Source organism: Nakaseomyces glabratus, chromosome H (genome assembly GCF_010111755.1).
Source record: "Nakaseomyces glabratus chromosome H, complete sequence".
Taxonomy (NCBI): domain Eukaryota; kingdom Fungi; phylum Ascomycota; class Saccharomycetes; order Saccharomycetales; family Saccharomycetaceae; genus Nakaseomyces; species Nakaseomyces glabratus.
In genome coordinates, this window is record NC_088958.1 from 884,187 (window position 1) to 902,391 (window position 18,205).

At 39.7% G+C, this 18,205-nt stretch overlaps 7 protein-coding genes across 7 annotated transcripts; 3 read left to right on the forward strand and 4 right to left on the reverse strand.

The window, feature by feature from the left end:
* Positions 1-472: 472 nt before the first annotated feature.
* Positions 473-4,249, forward strand: ITC1 (Itc1p; the record flags this gene model as incomplete). Its single annotated transcript, XM_447191.1, has 1 exon — positions 473-4,249. One exon carries the CDS (start codon positions 473-475, stop codon positions 4,247-4,249), a length of 3,777 nt encoding a protein of 1,258 aa, XP_447191.1.
* A 381-nt stretch (positions 4,250-4,630) lies between these two features.
* Positions 4,631-5,794, forward strand: GVI51_H08943 (uncharacterized protein; the record flags this gene model as incomplete). The annotated part of the gene is made up of 1 exon (XM_447192.1): positions 4,631-5,794. One exon carries the CDS (start codon positions 4,631-4,633, stop codon positions 5,792-5,794), a length of 1,164 nt encoding a protein of 387 aa, XP_447192.1.
* Positions 5,795-6,089: 295 nt separating this feature from the next.
* On the reverse strand, positions 6,090-6,740 carry FUR1 (uracil phosphoribosyltransferase; the record flags this gene model as incomplete). The annotated part of the gene is made up of 1 exon (XM_447193.1): positions 6,090-6,740. The coding sequence occupies one exon, from the start codon at positions 6,738-6,740 to the stop codon at positions 6,090-6,092; it is 651 nt and encodes a 216-aa protein (XP_447193.1).
* Positions 6,741-7,404: 664 nt separating this feature from the next.
* On the reverse strand, positions 7,405-8,100 carry GVI51_H08987 (uncharacterized protein; the record flags this gene model as incomplete). The annotated part of the gene is made up of 1 exon (XM_447194.1): positions 7,405-8,100. One exon carries the CDS (start codon positions 8,098-8,100, stop codon positions 7,405-7,407), a length of 696 nt encoding a protein of 231 aa, XP_447194.1.
* A 976-nt stretch (positions 8,101-9,076) lies between these two features.
* Positions 9,077-10,675, forward strand: CUB1 (Cub1p; the record flags this gene model as incomplete). The annotated part of the gene is made up of 1 exon (XM_447195.1): positions 9,077-10,675. The coding sequence occupies one exon, from the start codon at positions 9,077-9,079 to the stop codon at positions 10,673-10,675; it is 1,599 nt and encodes a 532-aa protein (XP_447195.1).
* Positions 10,676-11,178: 503 nt separating this feature from the next.
* MNN4 (Mnn4p) lies at positions 11,179-14,226 on the reverse strand (the record flags this gene model as incomplete). Its single annotated transcript, XM_447196.1, has 1 exon — positions 11,179-14,226. One exon carries the CDS (start codon positions 14,224-14,226, stop codon positions 11,179-11,181), a length of 3,048 nt encoding a protein of 1,015 aa, XP_447196.1.
* A 1,534-nt stretch (positions 14,227-15,760) lies between these two features.
* Positions 15,761-18,094, reverse strand: GVI51_H09053 (serine/threonine-protein kinase; the record flags this gene model as incomplete). The annotated part of the gene is made up of 1 exon (XM_447197.1): positions 15,761-18,094. One exon carries the CDS (start codon positions 18,092-18,094, stop codon positions 15,761-15,763), a length of 2,334 nt encoding a protein of 777 aa, XP_447197.1.
* Positions 18,095-18,205: the final 111 nt, after the last annotated feature.

The following is an 18,205-nucleotide window of genomic DNA, read 5'->3' on the forward strand; positions in this document are numbered from 1 at the left end:
TCGTTCTTTGGAAAGACAAGAATAATACGAGTTCTTATCCGTAATTATAGTTTCAAAGGCAATCCTAGTTTCAGCTGAGATCAGTTTTTGGTTATACGGTATTGAAAATATCAAGTATTGGAAGTATTTTCGAGGCAACCAATTGATTATATTTTTTTACCACATTGCTGACAGCCAAATAACCTAGGAAGTCAATTTCATCCTAGAAGAACGGCAAAAAGTTGATTATAGTCGATTAAAATTTAATAGATCAACCAAGATTAAATTTGATTATTGTTAAGACGTTTTTGCTTCATTTATTGAAACTGGATCATAAGCTAGCTCATTGATCATTGTTTATAGCTTCCCATATTGATCAAAAACACATCGATAAACCTGACTAGAAATTGATTAAATAACAAAAGTCGGATAACATTTCTATTTCCGTTTCTTGATTTAGTCTGCTAACAAGTACAAATTTAAGTGAGGAAAAATGGTGCTATATAAAAGGAAGCCAATAGAGCTACCTCGTCCCAAACCCTTACCAAGCGATCTCAATGTTCAGATATGGCATATTGATGAGACCGGTGAATGGTTTCCGACTTATGAAGAGTATTTAGAGAGATTAGACTTTTACACAAGACATCAGTTTACATGTGAGATCACAGGTGCTTCTTGTTTGACTTTTTTCGAAGCCTTAGACAGTGAAGAGTCAAGGTTCAAATACGTGGAGGAGAAATTCCCATTAAAATTGAGAGAACCTGTAGCAAGATTTTTACATTTTCATGAAATCAGAAGATTGGATGTACTGGTTGAAAAGGTTTACGCAAGATTTAAGAACGATTATTTCCCTGGTGAACTTGTATATTTGCGGAAGCCAAATTCGACTGCAAGTAATGCTAATTCTACTGTACCGTCTGAGACAAGCACACCAGCGCCACCACCACCAGAGGATCCCAAGAAATCAGGTGAATCAAGCGCCACATACTTCTACCCCATCAGAAAATATGATCAATTAACACCACCTGCACACCCATACATTATTAAGGAAAAGGTTCAATTCAACGCTAATTCGGATACTAATCCAGATGGTAAGACTGGACCTCAAACAAAGTACATGCTGATTGATGAAAAGGATCCCCACGACTCAGTCATTGCTGATGAAACACAAATATACAGAGACAGATCGACATTTACAAAACATCTAATAAAGTGCTTTTTCAAGATCACATTCCAGAAAGCCTCATATAAAATGGGTGCGCCATGGTGTGTTAAGCCAGAATACCTTGCAATGTATGGTCTGACGATGGACTGGCCACCCGAAATGTTGAAGTATAAGGCTGAGCCTGGCCATGTCCAAACAGATGATGATGGCGAAGAGTCTGATAGAGATAGGAAAAGAAGCCACTCTGGTAGACATGATAGTTCTGATGAAGGGGAAGGTAGAAAAGAATCTAAGAAAAAGAAGAAAAACACTTTGAAAAAAGAGGAACCAACTGAGCAGAAGGAAACAACCGAAAACATTAGTACAGCATCAGATATAGAACAAAGTGCTCAAGTACAAGAAACACCACTATTAGCTTCTGCTGCTACCACAATTACCAGTATCGTTGATGATATGGTTTTACCATTCCAGCCATTAGCCCAACAAGTTTTTGACAAATTACATCAATATAATATCAACCTGGAATCTTTAGATGTCAAAGAAACAGAAAACGATACGGCGTTTCCAGCGTTTGATAAGATACTCCAAATTAATCAATTTTTAAACACGTTCGGAAATAAGTTATACATTTCAAATTTCACTCTAGAGCAATTTATTACCTCTTTAAAATGTAGTGATCCATATGAACTGAAGGGTGAAGTTGTTTATGTTAACTTGAAAAAGGATCAGAGTGAAATTGATGACGATGATCTAAGTGATTGGAAGAGAAATAGCAAGATGAGAAAGATGATTAATAGCAAAAACGACGAATACGTTGAATATAGGATTATAAAAGACGACCCTGCAGATGATGAAATGATTGATAATATCAACTCTAATGGATCATCCTTGTTTGTTGAGTGTTTTGTTGCACTACTTCGTTTAATTATCAATGAAAATGGAGACTGGACATGCCTGGTAGTAGAAGAATGGGTAGAAGACAAAGATATAATGGAATTGCCTATCAAAAATGAAGAAAATTCCAACAATGTAGAAGAAATAAAAGAGGAGGATGCCAAATCAGAAGATGTGGATATGATCAAACAAGAAAATTCTAATGAAGGTGCAACTGTCAAGTCCGAAGTATCTGACGTCCCTAATGGTACTAGTAATGATAATGAAAAGAATTATGCTGTTGAAAATGGTAATTCAGAAATTTCCACTAATGATCAAGAATCTCTACAAGAGGCAGAAGAAGAAAAAGATCAAGAACGGGAAGAAGAAGACGATTCAGAGAGTATTGAAGATATCCTTTACAAATGCTTGAATTATAGAAACGTCAATTGGGCCGAGAGGCTGAGTAAAAGACAATTCAATAACAATAACTGGCTGTTAATCCTTCTCGGTGTCTTTGAAGATTGTAAGCATATCCCAATGTATACGGATATAATCCAGAATATGTTTCAAAAAATTCTACCAAAAGGTGTTGCTCAGACTCAAATACCTAAACAGCTATGGAGAAATTTTTGTAGAAACCTAACCCTAAAAGAAAAAGTGGACGCACTTTGGATTTTAGTAGACCTTGTATCTAATTACTGCTCAGAGGTTCGTTCATTTGTCGATGATGCCATGGAACTTTGTGGTATAATAAGAAGTGAAAGGTTCAGAGTATCAAAAGAAATTAAGAATGTATCCAACAGTCTCTATCAATCTACAATTCAGCTTCGCGAACTTGAAACCATCGCTCAAATGGGTGGACAAGCCACGACATTCACTAATATTGAAAATCTCCAAATACAACCTGCCAATGGGGATACCAATGAGATTAAGCCTGCTGAAAATGGTGAAGAAAACAGTAGCTCTCAACTGCCAGTTACTGAGAGGATTGAGAAACTGAAACAGGAGTTGGAAGAACTGGAGCAAAAATTAGCCACTCTGCAAAACGATAAAACTATCTTAGATAAACAATTGATGCTTAATGATGGCCAGAGACTTCGCTCACTTGGAATGGATAGATACGGCAACAAGTACTTTTGGTTTGAGTTGTTTGGCCAAGTGCTGGACACAGTTCCTAAGTCCGATGATCATAACGATTGGGAGGGTTTATCATACCAAAATGGTAGGGTATGGTTGCAAGGACCTCACAAGGATGCTGCTAAATTCTTTTTGGACCTATCTGAAGAACAGATAACAAATTGGAGAAGAATCGCCAAACAAGATGGTCGCGTTGCAGCTACTAAAGAGGTGTTTGGTGTTTACACAGAAGGCAACAAAACGTTATATAATCAACCGGATGGTACTTTAATCGTCCTAGTGGATGAGGAAGGTAATGTTAACCAGGATATTACTTTGACACCTATACTAAGAAAAATTATTGACGAAACACCTGCTGCATTGCTACTATCCGAAGAGCAGTGGTATGCTGTTGAAACATATGAAGATTTCGATTTCATGCTAAACTCATTCAATCAATGGGGTCGTAAGGAACACGATTTAATCAAACAAGTGAGACCAGTTCAAGAATATATCCAGGACGTATATATGATTAGAAACCATAATCTAAAATTATCTGATCTGAACGAGACTGAACAATCGTTGATCAATGAGTTAAAGGAATATGAGTTTAATGATACGGAACATGAGTTGATGAAAGGCAGCGATAATCCAAATAACACTGAGGGGCAATTGGAAAAGATTGAAAAATCATTGGATACCATTGTCCAAAGGGTAATGGAATTGGATGACCAAGGGGAAACTGATGAAAATAAAGCTGAATTGAAGACACTTGAGGAAGAGCGTGACCGTCTACTTGCAGAACAAGACAAATTAGCATCCAATGGAGATAATGGAGGGCGCCTGATGGCTAGATCCGAGAAAAAGAAGATGTTAGTGAGAATACAAACTAAGGTTGAAAAACAAATGGAGATTCTTACCGATTTAATAAATAACAGACATTTTAAAGCCATGGAGGATGTCATCGCATGGAAGAATGATATTTCTCTCAAAGTGTGGGGATCAGAACTCCGCAGGAATGCATCTGGTGCAAAGAAAAATACTATCACTGAGACGGTTGCAGAAAGATTCGATGAAATAGTTGACCTAACATCCAGAATTGCTAGTCAATAATTATTCAATGCCATAATGGAAATGATACTCCCCACTGTAATTAGTTAATTATAAATGCCTTACTTTATCATGATGGACATGAAGATTTCTTAAAGTTGGCGTGGCTTTTTTATTCTATCAAGATGATACTCGCAATTGAAATATCAATTATGAAACTATCGCATCTTGAATTTGTAATTTTAATATATCTAGTGTGACATTTTTATAATTTACACATCAAAATAACTAATAGTGCATATATAACAGATTACCATTTTTCTTAGAACAGCTGGGCATGCTTAAATCAAAACAAAAGATACCTTGAAATAAGTAATGGCATTTGTTTTGTTGTTGAATTCTTGCTCATCTGTTGCAAAACGTTAATTAAAGGACATCGATATTATGACAGACTTCAGCCCAGATCTATTGAATCAGCCAGTTATACTTGACAATGGTTCTAGTGTTATCAAGGCTGGTTTTGCTGGCAGCCAACAGCCAGATGTTCTAGAATATGCATGGATTGGAAATCCACTTGCTGAGAGGTCAATGGTTACAGTAAGCAATAAAGAGACATATATTGGCAATTCAGCCTATGAAAGAAGAGCCACTCTTCATTTAGAATCACCATATTCAACCAATGCGATTATGTCGTGGGATCGACTGGAAGATTTATGGGACTATGTGTTACTCAATAAACTGGAGATTGAACAATTACAGGAACATCCAGTTGTTTTGACGAACTCTATGTCGACTAGCAAGAAGGAAGAAGAGAAGATGTGTGAGGTATTGTTCGAGAAGTTCTCGATACCAGCAATATACTGTTCTCGCGATCCGATAATGTCTTTATATGGGCTAGGTAGAACTACTGGATGCTCTGTTTCTTGTGGGCATCGAGGCATAGGTATCACAACAGTTATTGATGGTATGATAGTTGGTGGGAGCTCCCAAATATCCAATACAGGCGGATCGGCTGTCACAAACACCATGCTTGATCTACTCCGACATAACCATCCTAAGTTAGAGAACGGTCAGAATGGTATAGAATTAATTAGAAGTATCAAAGAAAGATGCTGCGTGTTATCCAAAGATTTCTATAATGAAATTAGAGCATATGAATTGATTACCAGTAAAACATCAAATAATAAATATCGACTACCAGACGGCAATATAATTGAGATTGGATCAGAAAGATTCGAAGCGCCAGAAATAATATTTAATCCACAAGCATACGGTTACTCAGAAATTCCTTTACAGAAAATGATTATTAATAGTATTAGTCGTGCTGGTATACTGCCACGTTCTCAACTTCTGGAGTCAATAGTACTTAGTGGTGGAAGCAGCTTAATAAAAGGTTTCGGAGAAAGACTTACAAAAGAAATCCGTAAAGAGATTGATGGCAATCAAAAAATAATGTTAAATGCACCTCATGAACGCAGATTTTTACCATGGATAGGCGGATCGGTTTTGAGTGGTCTTTCTACAATGAAACTCCTCTGGAAGTCTAAAAGCGCCTACCGTGAAGATAAGCACTTCGATTTCAATACACTTTATAACAACCGGATGTAGGCATAGTGCGTCTCATAATTTAGTGTAGTGCAGTTATTCTGTGAAAGATATCTTTATTGTTTGCGTAAAATGTAAATAAAACTAGTATGAGAAATGGGTGTCTGAACGTATTTAGATAGAGTGTCAATTAGAAATGCTAATGTAAATAAAGTAAAGTATTAAAAGAAATAAACAGAATTGATACTATAATGTTCCAATCTGTTATAATTGAAATAAAGAAATGGTGAAAATAAAAAAACAGTAAACGTTGGACTTAATGGATTTAAGGTATGATTCTTTTTTTTCATGGCTGAGATTAGATACAGTAGTATCTGTCACCGAAGTCACCTAGACCTGGAACCAAGTACTTCTGCTCATTCAAACCCTTGTCAATGGCACCAGTAACAATCTTAACATCTGGGAATTGAGCATGATATCTATCAATACCATCCTTGCTGCAAATCAAGTTCAAGAAGTATATTCTTTCTGGCTTGACACCTCTTTTGATAAGGACATCGGTAGCCATCATAGCACTACCACCAGTGGCTAACATTGGGTCTAGCAAGAAAACGTATCTGTCAGCGATGTCCTCTGGCAGCTTCTCGTAGAATAATTTAGGAAGAGCGGTTTCTTCGTCTCTTTGAATTAGAATCTTACCAATTCTAACTGATCTGCAACAGTCTCTGAGACCTTGTTCCATGGATTCACCAGCTCTGACTATGGAAACACCACAGATCTTACCCATAAAGCCAACACCATTGAAGACCTCACTAGTGTGGGTATCAACGTCCTTGTTCTCAACAGGCAAGTGGTTTAGACCTTCCTCTACCAACAATCTGATGATTCTGTCAGAGTAGAAAATGAAGTCAGGTCTAGTGGTGTTCTTGTCTCTGATAATAGTGTAAAGACCCAACAATTGGTTGGTCTGAGGTAGCAAGTAAACGTTCTTAAATGGTTCAGAAGACATAGTTGATGTTCTTATATATTTTTATGCTTTTTAGTTGCGTATTGATTATATTGCGATACCAGCTCACAAAAAATACGCTATCCTTAAAAATATCAATTGTACCAAAAACAAAACGATACAATAGTGTCAAAGCAAAATAATAGAAAGTTCGACTAATTCGATTGCTTATATATGTTCCAGGATCAACTGTGCATTAATACATGAAAGTAAATTGTTACTATGCTGCTATTACTGTCCTACAGCTCATCTCATCGCAAGGTGAAATTTTTCAGGGAAAAAGGCAAGAATCACCTGAAAATCATAATCTCTGCAGTGCTTTCTGTGGAATACTGACTGGAAAATTTTTTGAATTGAAAAGGGAAGATAATGTATCACGTATTACGTAAATACGGGGGTTTCCGGGAATTTGCCTTGATCTCCGACGGAGAAAGCACTGAGGATACAGATTGTCCGTCGGAGAATTGCTTCCAAAATGCACAGAATAGTATTTGAACAGAGTTTATATAGTTTGTTGTGGTGAGTGTCAGGGCTTGTGGGTATTTTTGGGGATTATTAGATTTATAATACAATTACGCTTATGTAGTGCAGTAGCAATAGCACGACAATACATACGTTACATAGTCTTATGATTCTATTTTTGCTTTTCTTCATCGGGTATCTACAATTAGTAAGTCAAGTTGTTACTTGTTTCTGAACTGATCATCACCTGGATGGTCCTGCCATCGACCAAAGCACCATGGAATAGTTTTCGTACACGTTCCAGTTCCTCGATGGTGGCTTTCTTCAGCCAGACATGAGCAGTCGCCGAGCCTGAGGGCAAATCACGCACCTTCACGCGCTTGATGGAAACGTTCGCCAGGTTTTCCAATATCTTTTGTAAGTTCCTCTGATTTACACCCAGGGTCAAGTTGTACAACACTAATGACTTGTCAGACGCATCAGTGTTCGTGGAGATGACTAAAGTGTTGCCAGTACCAACTGGGAAAGTAGGTATATTAGTTGGTGTAATTACATTTGGCTTGCTCTTCATTTTCTTTTGCGCCTTGCTAGTTGATTGCTTTGGCTTGGTTGGAACTTTCACGCTATTAGCCTTCGCAGACCGGATACTCTTCTTCACTTCACGCTTACCCTTGACAACGTCTCTGGGAGAGTTGCCAGCGGCCCTCAATAGCACGCCAATATCGTCAGCCTTCACTAATTTACCATTGACTACGGTGAAACCAGCACTGCCGGCCTTCTTGGGGCCAGTAGGCGTGGGACCAGGAATGGCACGCTTACGGTTAACACCAGCGCCATTCACCTTGCCAATCCTGTCAATAAGACTCTTGCCAGCATACTTGCCACTATCTTTCCTCGCCATTTCTCTAGTCAAAGTCAATGCTTGTGCTTTCCTGATGATATCCAATAGCCACCGCGTAACCAATGGTAATTATTTGTTTAAGCTGCTCTGAACTATACCCTCGATTCGTAGTTGTGGTAACTAAGAGATTTGCCTGGGCTGTTCCTCAAATATGAACGCCGAAGATCGAAGTTAGTTTGTACGTTTTACATGTGATTTACATTTACGTATAATATTATACATATACACTCAGGACGAAGTAATCATGTGATCTGATAAGGGAATTCCGAATCCGCATTTCAGGTTTCTGTTGGAAGAAAGAGAAAATTCCCTGATCTGGAAACAGGTGAGCGGTATTTAATGGTGATAATTTCCTATTACAGTAATACTATACTTAGATAGGAAAGTAGACAGCAGGGCCGATAAGGAATACCCAGTAATCGGCAGCCGATAAGGATGTAGTACTTGTAGTCTGCTTTCGAAGTGAAAAAAAATCAAATTCAAAAGTTGAAAAAACTTCAAGAATAATAAGCTCACTTGCACTGTGGGTGTAAACGATATAGTTATATATGAGATCACATATTGGTTGCAAATTGGATACTCTTGTAGACAAGACAGCATCGCCTCCGCAACGATAACTTCCTTAGGTGCTCTTTTTCTTCAAGAATTTTTTTTGAGTGATTTTTTGATGAGAACAAAGGGCAAATCCAAATACAGGGAAGGAACATTGCTTTTGGATTCAGTAACTTGAATGCAGGTAGAGGGGCTGTCACAGTGTACAAAATCATTGGACAGGAGTAGACTAGAGAAACAAGGAGCTAGGCAGTTTTTGAAACTCGTTCTACTCTCTGTCTCTCTCTTCTGTGGGAAGTGATGTCTTTGTAGCTTACGGTTAGCTGAATAATAGTATATATATAAACTTGTAGAATAGGGACTCTATCGTCGCATTGCTAGTGCTAGAGCCAAAGCAAGCGTTTACTACAACTGTAAAATACGAATGTCTGGTGTGCCTATGAGTGTGAGTGGTACTAACCATCCACAGGATGTACCAAAGGAAGAAGAAGGTATCTTGAACTATTTGCTCGAAGTCAGGTCCTTCCTGTCAAAACTGAAGAAGAATAGAACACAGTACTTAAACTCGAAGGATGTGCTGAACACTTACCAAGAAGTGCTAACTAGAGTCAGGGAACTGGACGGAATAAGGAAGAGCAGCACAGATGTCACTCGCCGTCCCACTTGTGCTACTACATTGATTCACGACACCGATATGCACAACCGTGTTGACTCTGTTCTGGATGATGTGTTCCAGTTATTGTCCCTGTGCTTCTTAACAGTTGGCCTGAAAAACTCTGCACCAGCTACCTACGCATCTTTATCCACTGTCCAATGTCTGTTGGAGCATCTTTGCGAGTCAAATGTCTTCACACACCATGATTTAAGACCTATAAAGGAGAGATTGGATGAGATTTCCAAGATCGTTGAGAAGAGCGTTGAGTCCCGTCCTGAAGATGAAGTCGCTGAATTCAAGGAGATTGATACTGAGAGAAACAAGAATAGAATCGAGCAGGACTTGCTTTTAAAGGCCAAATTACAACACTGTATTGATGAATACAACAAGCTAGAGTCCAAGCTGGAAGAAATTCCACCTGATTTGTCAGACATTATGGAGAGATTATTTAAAGTCAGAAGAGGTTTACTTTCACTTGCCGCATCTTCCAAGAAGAATATTCCAGATGAGAATTACAAAGAACCTGCCAAGTTGGACGATTCAAAGCATGTACTATCTCAGGAATACTTGAGTAATAGCCTTGAGAAATACAAGAAAGAGGTTGCCAAGATGGAGGCTATGAGAGATGAAAACGGGCAATTCGTCTCGAAATCGACAGGCAAAGCTGAACAAAGAGGTCAAAACATTCTAAATGGCTTGTTAGATGATTGTAATGATTTAATTAATGACTTATCGCACCAAACAAATGGTGGACTGACACTCGATCCTTATCTGCAACCAATTTACGAGAAACTAATAGACATAAAGACCACTTTGGAAAATCTAATGATCACTCGGAGATGGACTTTAAGAGAAACTGATTTGTTTACTTATCAGAAACAGCTAACTGAGATAGATAACATGAGGGTACATGGAAAATTTCCAACAAAGTCCCCAGATTCTAAAGGTCAGTCAATTATACTGTATCTATTGAGAAGATGCTATGCCATAATATATAAACTGCTAGAGAGTTCAGAACCTGTGTCGGAATCCTTACAGCCAGTTCACAATCAACTCTCTACTGTCCGTCGTTGCCTCTTAGAATTAAAAAGAATGGGAGGCGTCAACAATGAAAGAGAATTGTATCCATATCAAATGAAACTTGCCTCTCTAGATAACTTGCGTAAGGATGGTAAGTTTTATGACTCCGACGGTAACATACCAGAAGGTCAAGGTATATTAAATGCCCTATTGGCTGGATGTTTCGATATTCTACATGAGCTAAAGGTTGAGGCAGAAGAAAGAGAGGATGAGGAGGATGAGGATGAGGAAGAGGATGAGGATGATAATGTTTCCCATGACAGAAATCATGACGAGGAATATTTGTGAATAGGTTTTAACTTGTAGCTTTTTTATTATGGACGAAATTTACATATGCTTGTAAACATATACTTTACTTCAACGCTATCTATCTATGCTATATAAGTTAAATTGAAAACTTGAAGTTATTTTAAACTCATTAACTCTGTAGAGCCCCTTTGTAATATAACGTGGATTTTATTCAAATAAAAATGTATGTACTTTTTAAATGGATTCAAAGAATAACTAGGTTGCTAGTTCTAATGCAAGATTAATTGAATGAATGCAAAAAATTATAAAAATATTATATATTCGGGAAATTTCACAACAAAAAAAGATTCAATGGCATGATTAATTCCTGATAACAAATTAGCATTCCTTATCTGGAATTATCAAAATTATGAGCTTATGGAAAGTGAATTTGTGTATTTTCAGTTAATTCGAATTGAAAGATATGCCAGCACACCAATTGGTTTTATTAATTAAAAAAAGATTTAATCGAAACGAAATGCTAATAGAGATGCTAGAATCTCCTAGCTTTGGCTCGTAGCCCCGACTAGAAATAACCCAGGCACAAGATTCACATCAGTCCTAAACAGCATGTTGTCAGAACGTAATGACCAAGATTTATCCTTGCTGGTGAAGAAGTTAGTTCCAATTTTATTGAAGTCTAATACAGTTGAAGTTGTATTTTGAGGATTTATAGCTGCAAAAATTGACCTGTCGATATTTTTAACTGGTTCTGAAATATTGAATAGATAATACTTCTCGTTCATCAAGTCATCTGTCCTGGTCACAATGTTGTCATAGATGTCCAGCATCACCCATTCTTCAATGATCCGAACTTCTGTCGGATCCATGGATTCTGTGACATTCTTCCAAAGTTTCCTTTCATAATTAAACATGAATGCATCTTTCCCAGGAGAGCTAATATGAGGTGCCACATTTCTTCTGAGCTCTCTTAACAACTTGGTTTTTAGAATAGGTGTTAACTTGGAGTATAAAATTCCCAACTCTTTGACACGGTACGATGTTAGATCAAATGAAGCAAATTGCAAAGCTAGCAGATCGTCATCATGAGATTTGACCATATTTGCGTACATTGTTTTTACATCAGATAGGCTTAACCCCAAAAACTGCTTTACGATATTTGGAGGCAGGCTCTTTATGATACTTTTGAGGTTTGCATACCAATGGTGGATGTTGGCATATTTTCTAATAGCATTATAGGTAAGCCAGGATCTAAATTCAGGAATAAAAGCGTTTTGTTGAAAAACTGTAAACTCATATTGAGCGGGTACTCTATATTCGTGTCGCAACAGGTCCACATAGCGATTCGGTATTAGCGCAGGGACGCTGTGAAATAAAGTATTTCTTAATGGTGAAAGTTCACTTAGTAATGAGAAATGTTCATTTTTACAGTTGTAGGCCTTCATCAGTTTATTAAATTCTAATCTTTGTGCTGGGTTGAGTTTCCTGGGAGCCCATCCATTACCCTTAGAGTCTTTGATTTCCCGTTCTGCATTTTCCTTCAAAGTTCTAAGTTCGGCTTTTGAAAATTGTTCTTTGAAGGCAGTTGAATAATTGTATAGTTGAAGTGGAGTCATTAAGCCTAATGGTATTTGTTTTAAGGACTCAAGATCGGTAACTGGTTCTTCTTTTGGCTCTACTATAATGTTTTGATCTGATATCATATGACCAATTTGCAACTTGAGTTTATCTGAGATTCGGCTATAAGAAACACTTAGACCCGTTAAATCAATGTACATACCTGTATCAATATCAATAACTCTTGCATCGATATTACCATGTCCGTTACCATGAGAACGAGTAACGAGAGAGCTACCGACATCGATCATATATCTACCATTCCCCTCCCTTGGATCTTCTAGAACAAGAGATTGGTTGAAGTATTGTGCAAGCAAATGCAAATGTCTGATAGGCATTTGTAAATCAAAATCATTATCCCATGGGAAAGTCATACCGTTGTACATATAACCATACAGTGTACCGTGAGATAGCCAACTAACTAGACCGTTTGCGATGGCAAATTTCTGAAAGGTTCTGATCATCGAGTTCAATCTCAGGGCGTACTCATGAGTATCATGAATTAGATTATCTCCGTAGAAAAACCGCCTATCACGGTGATGTCCCAGACCATTGTATTGCAAGACCCCTCTGGCTTCTGCAAAATATTTCGGTTGTAGGACTGCTGGAGTATTGAGTGAAAATTTAAGGGAATCTAGGTACATTGAATCCTGTTTAGTTGCCATACCTTCTCTTTCTAATTCTTCTAGTTCAGATATTTTGGACTTAACATCGAAGTCAAAATCTTCCTCTTTCAACTCAATGAATTCGTCATGTTGAAGTGCATGTTTATTGGTACCAGGGATCTTGACTTTGTATTTCTGTATCCTATCATCGTTTACAAATTTCTCAAATAGTTCTATATGATCAAATTCAACGTCTATATCATTAGGATCTTGTTGCCATTTTGCCTTCTTCATCTGTTCTATTTTCTCTTCAGTTCTATTATTCACAAAATTTTGTAGCATACCATTCTGTGCCAAATTTAATCTACTAGTTTGATTGATTGGTATCTGGAATGAATTGTTCATACCATCTAGTATCGTTATGGACAATGGAGGCTGTAAAGTAGACCACATGTAGATTCTGGCTTGTAATTGGAACACTTCGGGTCTTAGATTGTCCCAAGGCTTCTTAATGTAGAAAGGAGGCTGCATTCTTGAGAATACATCTTGTGTTAGATCGACACCAGCTAAGGTAGAGCTATTTACACCGAAATGTTTCCCAATGTTGAAGGGCTCGCAGTAATCGCTTATCTTGTTTCTTCTGTGGAAGTCTGCTTTCTTTCTTTCCATCTTGTACCAAGATGCCTGCGAGTATTTCTTCCTATCGTAACTGAACAATGGCTCGCCGTTCTCTTCCTCGATCATCTCAATGTACTCTCTGTCAAAGGCGGACTCCAGGACGAAGTTGCAAGGCAAGGACGACACGGAGGCCGCAAGCATGTTATTCACTTCATGGAAGTCTGTCCAGTCATACCACGAAAACTGCACTTGTTCACCATCGTCTTCGTAGTCATCCGTCGCGGTGCTCAAGAAATGGTGCAAGTACACAGACCACGTCATCCTGGGATCGAAGTCGTAAAAGCCCAGGTTGCTTATCGCTGGAATGGGCTCTCCCTTCTTGGGGCCTGCGCTGTATCGCAGCAGGTTCTTCTTCAAAGTGTACTTGTCCATCCACTTGGGGGAAGTGTCGAACTTGTACTTGTAGTATATTCTGCGTGCGAGGTCCAGCAACTTCCCCGAGTTGCTTCGCACAGTGTCTGCTTTAGTGGAGTGGAAGTCCTCCACCACATTGTTTGGGAACTTGGTATAAGCGGTGGTGTCATGGGACACATCCGCTTTGCTCAGCACGGAGTCCGCCGGGAGTGCGGTAGAAGTATCTGAGCGGTAGTTGTACAAGTTGCTGTATGCGTGATGGTAGTTGTAGTACCCAAGACACACTATCACCATCAGGCCCACTACAACCTTGGCTGCAACAGTATTCGTGAGCATAATCAGAGGATTTTAATATTCTGATAGGTTATCGGAGTGGTACTATTAGATATGCAAAATGCAATTGGTTTTGTTCTCAAGATTGTTGTAAAAAGTGTTTGGCGGCTAGATCTACAGATCTGTTTTAGAAAGAGGAATGGGCGGCTAAAAGGGGAATTTCTGGTGATTCGCCCTGGTATTTATAGGAATGGGAGAAGGGGTAGAATTTTGAAGAAATGGCGAAAAAAAAAGAAAGCCAAGAGTACACAGTCGCTGATCTAGAGTATGCAGTAATTTTTACTTTTTTTTTTCCAAAGTGTGGACTTAGTGGTAATCGCAGAGCAAGGAATTGGGTGCAGTAGTTTCTGTGGGATAGGCATTTCTCTATTTACTAATAATCAAATTCACTATCCTCTTGGGTACTTTATCAGAGAAGTTGGGCAGCATTGTATCGGATGTACGATGTTTTCTGACATGGTGAAAAATGGAAAAGGCAGGGAGACAGAAGGTTACAAGATCACTATAATAGAGAGTACAGAGGTAGGGGGGGGAGTTGAACTGATTATTGTGCGCTGGTTTCTGTGAAAATACGTATAAAAACTTTCTACTTTAGAAATTCCCTTTTTTCCGCAACCTAGATAAGGCCTGCGGGGTAATCTCTGTGGCGATGGTGACTATGGTATGGTCTGAGCAATGGGGGGGATGAGCCTAAAGGCATGTAAAGTCGCTGTTGTAAGGAAAGAAGTGCCGTAGTGTGACAGGGATCGCAAGCTTTGTCTTCCGTTTTTGTCATTGTGTTGCAAGACATGACACAGAAAACAGGCAGTGAGGAGGGTCAAGGGATGGTGGCAATTTCTTTTTACTTGTACTGCATAATACTGGGACAAAGGGAAGGGAAGATCTTGCTTTTGCCAGTACGTAGCCTTCCATTGTTTCTCTGTAGGCAAAGAGGGGTCCACTGTTTCTACGTGGCACAGCATCACAGAATGACATTTACTTGAGATCTGTGATGCCACTGCGGCTATGTTCCCGCAATGCAGAGCGAGGGGGGTGAGAGAGGGATGAGGGTTGGTACTTGGTACTATACGTTGTTGCGGACATATCTGGTAGTACAGTGCACAGTTATTCCGAGATGCACTTCAGCAGTAAGCAGGCATAAAGCTATAGGAGTTGTACGCAAAAAAGAAAAATATCCCATCGGGCTCATCAGGCTCCTCAGGCTCATCACCATTACGGTACTGTGGGGAGGCTGATAGATTGTCATACTGCAATGTCTATTTATAGTTTAAGTAGTTTTGTAAAAAAAAAAAAGCTTGGCAAATTACTAATGTTCTAGACAGCTCATAAGAACATTCGGAGTGGGAGTGGAACGTATTTGCTCTTTGTCATAACTGAATGTATTAGTGCATGCTATAAAAAAATTAATATAAATAGAGAAATAGATACAGAAGAGAAAATAAAAAAAGAAAAAAGAAAAAATGGCAGTGCGATATTATGAAATGAAAAAGAAAAGGAAAACGTTTTTAGGAAAAAAAAACTTAAAAATAAAAACTATCTATATCTGGAATGCACTACCTGGTACTTCCATGTGGTGGTGCACAACCTTTTTCTTTCTGCCTGCAGTTCCTGTACTTGTTGCATTAGAGTGTATTGATCTGTTGCTTGGGTCTCTTCTGGGTATAGGAGCCGTAGCTGCTCCTGAAACGGAGCCCGACATGGATGCCGTAATGGACGCCGATATGGACGCCGATATGGATCCGGCAATTGACCCCGTTTCCGTTATCTCTGCACCCTGTTGCGTAGTAGGATCGGCCGTCGTGGCTTTCGTATTTACATTGTCGTTATCAGTAGTTGTTGCATTCTCTTTGGATGCGAATTCGTTGGTGTCGACAGCACTGGTCGGCACTGTCTGGGCTTTTTCATTGTCAGCCTCTGCAGTAGTATTCGTCTCTTGTTCGTGATCACGTTCTTCTTTGGCCTCCTCGTCTAATGTGAACAGCGGCGTAGTTGCAGCTTTCTTCATTGGTGACTCAGCGATATCAACCATTGATCTAGGCTTGTGCAATTCTCTGATGCTTGCTGGCTTGGGTGTCTCCACTGACTCTTCAGTGGTATGTGTACCAGCTGGGTTTTCGGAGTCGGAGTGCAAGCCACCGTTGGTATCGGTACCTACCATGGGGGAGGGGATCGGGTGTGCGTCAGCTGCATTGACCAAATTGATACCTTCTGAGCTCGTCTTCTTAATTTGTGGGTGTCTTACCAAATTGACATCGTTGACGTCAACACAGGTCTCAACCGATTGAAACCATGGGTCGTTGAATAAGTCTTCCATAGTATAACGAGTCTCAGGGTCAGGGTCAGCAAGCCTCCAAGCCACTCTGCTCGCATCGGCATTCTTAAATCTGCGCGCAAGCATGTACTCACTTCCGGGACCGGGCTTGTAAGTGCCCTTTTGTCTGAAGTTCTTGTTCTGGTACCGTATGAAGTTGTTGTAAGAGTTCTCATATTCTCTGAACTTGGGGTCCATGTTGCAGGATTCGAAGAAAGGTATGATATTGTTGATTAAAGTAATAAATATTATTCCGAGTGAGTAACAGTCTAGTTTCAAAGGGTCGTAAGGTTTCTGCATTGATGTTGGGTATTTCTTTTTGGCATCCCAGTACATGACCTCCGGTGGTGCGTATGGTGGGGAGCCGATCATTCCTGCATTCTGTTTCACCTCGATGGTTCCGTCTTCGTTCTCTTTATGGTACCAATCCGAGATACCGAAATCTGTTAGTTTACAGACACCGTCTTTGGACAAAAGCACGTTCTCTGGCTTCAAGTCTCTGTGTGCGATCCCGTTATCGTGGCAAAACTTGACGCCTTGTGCGACTTGCTTGAACAAGCAGAATTTTTCATGAAGGGGAACGTTTTTCCATCCTGACTTCTCCATGAGTTGGAACAAGTCCTTGGAACCCAATTCCATGATGAAGCCCCAACCTCTGGTAGTATAAATAGTCGTAGGCACCTTGACCAAATAGAAGGTTGATGTTATATGAATGTTATTACTGAGTTGTTTGGCTATGATGAACTCCTTCGAGCATCTCTTGTAGAATTTTTCTGGCGTCTCATCATAGATCATGTTTAGCTTCTTCAAAGCGTAAACATCTTTCGAGCGGTAGTTGGATCTGACGATTCTCACTTCACTGGACCCACCGGACCCGATGGTCTTGTTGTCCTTATCGAAGCTGAAATTGTCAGACAAGTGTATGCTGACTTGCTTGATATCGTCCGGCAAAAACTCGTTGGGGTCAGCGATGGGCAACGGCAGCATCCTGATCTTGTTATCACCGTCGTGCATATAGAAGCTCAGGTCTGTGTTGTTGTTGGTAGACGAGGCGGACCCGCTCGAGATGTGTGAGCCGGACCCATGCCTACTGTAAGAGGACCCTCTCACCGACGACTGCGTCTCCGTAGGCCTGTTGTTTATCCCATATGGGTTGTACACCATATGCTGTGAGTTCGTAGGCCCGTTGTGAGTGTGACTCGCCGACGATATCGTCCCGTTCTTGTTCCTGAAGGGGTTAGAGTTGTGTGCAGTGAGCGTGCTCAATTGCTTAGAAGACTTCACCATAGTTGGAGTTACACCAGTGCTTCTCCTGGTCATTTGTCTGGGAGCCGGCGAGGCCGAGGGGATACCGGTGACACCATTTCTAAGTGGATGCGGGGTGTTGGTGGAGGCGCTCCTGGAAATGTGGGCCGAGGTATGCGCTTTCGTAAGCTTCTTAGTTGGAACGGGTGCTGGAGCAGCGGCAGGTGTAGAGTCGTTGTTACCTCTCAGCTTGTTGCTGAACAACTTAAACATCGAAGAACTCTTGTGAGGAGTCTTTTCGGTAGCCACTGTCATCGCAAGATATTTGTTATCAGGATAGCAATCTCTCAAGAGCTGAATACCCTTTACAACAAGGGACTTCTAGATACAGGCTAAGTTTGATCTTCCTTTTTAAGATGCGATGAG